General features: G+C 40.5%; 1 protein-coding gene across 2 annotated transcripts in view; it reads left to right on the top strand.

The window, feature by feature from the left end:
- The first annotated feature begins 1,277 nt into the window (after window positions 1-1,277).
- LOC131370017 (bestrophin-3-like) overlaps window positions 1,278-5,093 on the top strand; it is a 10,664-nt gene continuing 6,848 nt past the window's right edge. For both annotated transcript variants that reach the window (XM_058417036.1, XM_058417035.1), the window contains exons 1-4: window positions 1,278-1,569; window positions 1,917-2,011; window positions 3,521-3,754; window positions 4,854-5,008. In XM_058417036.1, the coding sequence (XP_058273019.1) occupies window positions 1,418-1,569; window positions 1,917-2,011; window positions 3,521-3,754; window positions 4,854-5,008 (636 nt within the window). In that variant the 5' untranslated portion in view covers window positions 1,278-1,417. The remainder of the gene's footprint in view (window positions 1,570-1,916; window positions 2,012-3,520; window positions 3,755-4,853; window positions 5,009-5,093) is intronic.

The raw sequence follows: 5,093 nt of genomic DNA, 5'->3' as shown, positions 1-5,093 counted from the left end.
ATTGTGTTAGTCCCCCTTTTGCTGCTAAAACAGCTCTGACCCGTCATTTACTGTGTATTTTGACCCCTTCTTACAGGGTTGCCAGATCAAGTTAAGATCAAGTGCCAATGTCTTGTTTGATTGCAAATAATAGGAATAAAATTGAATACATTTTATACAAAGAAATATTTAATAATCACACACAGTGTGTCTATAATGAACAAAATCATTTATACTGTAAATTATATCGCAGTGGGTTAATGTTGATACAGAAACACTGAGGAAAAGAAAATAGCTCATTTTGCTAATTCCCAGGGTTTTTTTTAGGCTAGCTTGTGTAGTTAGAGTGGAACTTTTACTAAAACCTATCAACCCTAGTTAACGATACTACCTCAAGCACAGGTAATGAGGTAAGGAATGCCTAAAACTGCTCAAAACTAGCTGACAGGCTCTCCAGATGACTGTATGTAATCAAATCACAACTAAATATTCTAGTTATATGGTTTCACTCTAAAAGTTCACTAGATAGTAGCCTAAAGTTCACTAGATAGTAGCCTGAAGCATTAATCAAGTGTGACTTCATTTTGCTTGAATGAAGGAATGAAGTGTTCTATAACATTCTATACTTGGGCTATAGAAGGTTTACTGACTGCACCACCCAGGCCGTAAAGCTCTGCAGAGAGTATTGCGTCGAGCACATCTCTAACTCTGTGTCTGATCTCCTCACTCTGCCACACATCTACACCACAGCTGCTAAAATCACCAAAGCCTCCACCCACCCAGGTAACTGTATGTTCAGGTAAGTGCTTCCATAGTCTGATGGATAAAACTGACAGGCTCAGGAGGAGCTTCTTCCCTCCAGCCATCAGACTCCTCATTACAGATCTTACAGGAGTCTATTAAAGGCTCTGTGTCTCTCTGTACATTGACAAACCCAAACACTGCACTTTGTACTGTTGCTGAAATTACTGACATTTTGAAAATCTATGGTTTGCTATAGATTTAATTGTATATATCGTGATAATAATGTGAATTAACATTTATCTGATGAGAAATGTGTCTGTTTCGGCACATAAAAGACACATGTAACTACAACTGTCCCCTGTGTTATTGCACAACTGCACAACCCATCCAAATTGGAAACTTGATCACTCCATCCACAGTAAATACCACGGAGGATAAATTTAGATCTCTGTCTCTCTGTCTCTCTCTCTCTCTCTCTCTCTCTCTCTCTCTGTCTATCTGTTTTTCTGTCTGTTCATCTGTCTGTCTGTTCCTCACAAGCCCACAGACTCTCCTCACAGAGGGACAGACTCTCCTCCACAACGCGCTATTTCCCAAAGCATGCAGAGTTTTCTGTAAGGCAGGGGTAAAACACTCTCAGGTCAGACACTAGCCAGTGTGTTTGAATGTAGGAAACCTTAGCATTTGATTTAAGATGACAGTCACTTACTCCAGTAAAGTGGCCAACGCCACTTTCTTCGGTTTCCACAGACTGCTACTGAGGTGGAAAGGCAGCATTTACAAACTCCTCTACCGTGAATTTCTGGTTTTTGTTCTGCTTTACTCCCTCTTTAGCTTCATCTACAGGTAATATACAACATCTACACGATCTCCTCCAAGACCCTCCATTTTAACTGTGTGTTTAACATTCATCCATTTTGTATTGTTGTAAATGTTTGTACATATCCTTTTTTCTACACAGATTGAATAACTGGAATACATTTAAATTGTTAAAATTGTCTAAATTAACTATATTTCCAGGATGTATTATTAGTTATTTTGGAATAGAAAAGCTTCAGCAGCTATATCTAACTCTACATTCATCTTGTAATTTCACAGCTCTCCCATATGTATACTTTCATAAATTATGCCTATTGTATGGTGTTTATTTGTCTGACCACTTTAATCTAATCGCATCTCTCTACCACCTTTAGATTGGTGCTTACAGATCCTCAGAAGCGTTTCTTTGAAAAGTTGTCTATCTACTGTGATCGATATGCCGAACAGATTCCTGTCACCTTTGTGCTAGGTACGGTGTTTTGCTCTTTAGCTGTAATCTCGGCTTGTATAGACATGCTGTATGAATTTTATAAACCTGATTATTCTCATATTCTTAGTAAATAATGATGCTGTAAGTGAGTGGAACCAGAACTGTCATAAAACCATGCAAGCATGTGTATGTGGTATAAGTATTTGCTCTATAAGCAACTGGATCCTATTGCATCACTGTTCATGATTTCTAATTGAGCAAATGTGTAAACAGACTAATTGAATTTATCCTGAGACCCAAATGAATTCAATTCTCAGATTAAATGTTCATACAGTCATTGAGAATAATATCACTGTAATGTAAATAAATGCAGTTTATTCTACAGTCTTTAAAGCTGCAGCTGTTCACACACGATGTCCTTGTAGGAACGTGTGAAATAAAATCATTTCCGCTTTTAAAGGCTAGAAAAAAAAAATCCTTTTGTGGGAAAAGAAAAGAAAAATGTAGACAGATTTAATTCTGAAAATGTTCATGTTTCAGGTTTTGCCCCTAAAATGTTTTATTAATGTTGCCGTACAACACATTTGAGCATTTATTTGAGATTTATTAAGGAATATTACACATCAAGGCATGCTGTGGTATGAGTATAATCAACCAGAATTGCTGTAATGCAATATAATACAGTCCACTGCAATATATCCTGAAGTGTATTACTCTTACACAACAGCAGTTTGGCAACAATTTGGCAATTAAAGGAAAAACATTTCTATGCTTACTGTCATGGAAAACAGGTTCCTGTTATCACTTACATAATAGCGGCTGTAAACTGTCAGTCACTACAGATCAGATCAGTGTCATTTTTCTCTCTTGGGAAGTTAAGAAGCGAGAAAAGTCCTCAAAGGTCCTGAAGATTCTCCTGTGGTGGGAAACCTTTCACACCGATACTGGAGACTCCTTCCATAAATATGAAATAAACCTAATCTCCTCATAGAATATGTTATTATCAAAGATTATTCGTTTTCTTTGTTAAATAGCACTGAGTTTGACAAAGGATTAAATTGTGATGGCTAGACAAGTGGATCGGAACTGCAGCTCCTTTGGGGTGTTCCCGGTCTGCAGTGGTCAGTATCTATCAAAAGTGGTCCAAAAAAGGAACAGTGGTGAACGTGGGGAGCGAAGGCTGGCCCGTGTGATCCGATCCAACAGACGAGCTACTGTTGCTCAAATTGCTGAAGAAGTTAATGCTGCTTCTGATAGAAAGGTGGCAGAATACACAGTGCATGACTGTTTGTTGCGTATGGGGCTGCATAGCTGCAGACCATTCAGGGTGCCCATGCTGACCCCTGATGGTCTGATGAATCACGTTTTCTTTTAAATACCACAGCACACCTTCAGGGATCTAGTGGAGTCCATGCCTTGATAGGTCAGGGCTGTTTTGGCAGCAAAAGGGGGACCGACACAACATAAGGCAGGTGGTCATTATGTTATGCCTGATTGGTGTATAACAGATAGCATCACTCTGAGATCATGAGCATTTCTTTTCTGCAGGTTTCTATGTAACACTGGTGGTGAACCGCTGGTGGAATCAGTTTCAGAACCTGCCGTGGCCCGACCGGCTCATGTTCCTCATCTCCAGCTGTGTTATGGGTCAGGACGAACAGGGACGGCTGTTGCGGCGCACACTGATGCGCTACGTCAACCTCACCTCACTGCTTATCTTCCGCTCAGTCAGCACTGCGGTGTACAAGCGTTTCCCTACCATTGACCACGTGGTGGACGCAGGTGAGCACAAAACACACCTTTTATCACTTTAGCATACTGAGGAGCAGCTGGGGCAAGAGCAAGAACCTGGTACTTTCTATGAAACAACATAGCAGCATAGTGACAGCTGGTCATGTGTGACTAATTGGACACTTCAGTTGATGTGATGTGATTTTTCTTGACCTTTTTGACATTATACATCCTTATAATGTGAAATATTCTGGAAAGAGATTTGGTGTTTATGTATAAAATTCATTTTATGTGTCATGGATCACATCAGCTCTAATGTCTTTCCTGTATATCTGAAGAGCTGTTCAGTTTGGGTGAAGCCCACTGTAGCCTCAGATTCCTGCTGACAGGAGTGGAACCTGCTCACTGAATGTTTGTCGGTTTGTGTGAAAACCCTAGGTGATCAGCAGTTTCTGAAATATTCAACCCTGTCTATACCACGATTAAAGTCACAGAGAGGTTTTCTTCACTCTGGTGTTTGATTGAAACATTACCTAAAGCTCTTGATCTGGACCCACATGATTTTATGCATTGTGCTGCTGCCACATGACTGACTGATTGGAAGGTGTTCCTAATAAAGTGGACAGTGAGAGTAAATAATAATCGATTGTCATGTTATAAAGTGAGCAATACACTTTTGTGTCTGTGGGGATTAGTGATCATTCAGCTACAAGAGCATTAGTGAAATCAGACACTGATGTTGTAAGAGTGAGGAGGTCTGGGGATCAGTCGGTGTCCCAGTTCTTCCCAGTGGGGTTGAGTCAGAGTCAGGGCTCTGTGCAGGACACTCCAGATCTTCCACTCTAACCTTAACACACCATGTCTTCATGGAGCTCAGGGGCTTTGTGCACATGGGCATTGTCATGCTGGAACAGGGTTTAAGCGTCTTAGTTTAGGTTAGGGTCTAGACAAACTTTGTGGTAACATTTTGGAGAAGTACCACATATGGGTGTGATGATCAGAGGTGCACATACTTTTGGTCATACATGTCAAGGTTTCCTACTTCCTGCTCTCCCTGCTTTGCCAGTCTGTCCCATCAGCGTGTACATTTGAGGTCTGTTATGGTTTCTTATAACAATATTTTGTCTGCTGTTTCTGATTCTTTTCTCAGGCTTCATGACCATAGAGGAAAGGAAGATCTTTGAGAACCTCAAATCACCACACCTCAAATACTGGATTCCTGCGGTGTGGTTCACCAATCTGGCCTCCAAGGCAAGAAAAGAGGGGAGAATACAAGACAGTGTGGATCTTCAGACCATTCTCACTGTAAGCCTGCGCTATCATCCTCTAAAATCTAATGATTCTTCCAAGGGCATGATATCAGGTCAAAGCTGTATGTCATATTCTCTGA

Source organism: Hemibagrus wyckioides, linkage group LG19 (genome assembly GCF_019097595.1).
Source record: "Hemibagrus wyckioides isolate EC202008001 linkage group LG19, SWU_Hwy_1.0, whole genome shotgun sequence".
Classification (NCBI taxonomy): Eukaryota; Metazoa; Chordata; class Actinopteri; order Siluriformes; family Bagridae; genus Hemibagrus; species Hemibagrus wyckioides.
This window is presented reverse-complemented; position numbering and strand designations above follow the sequence as displayed.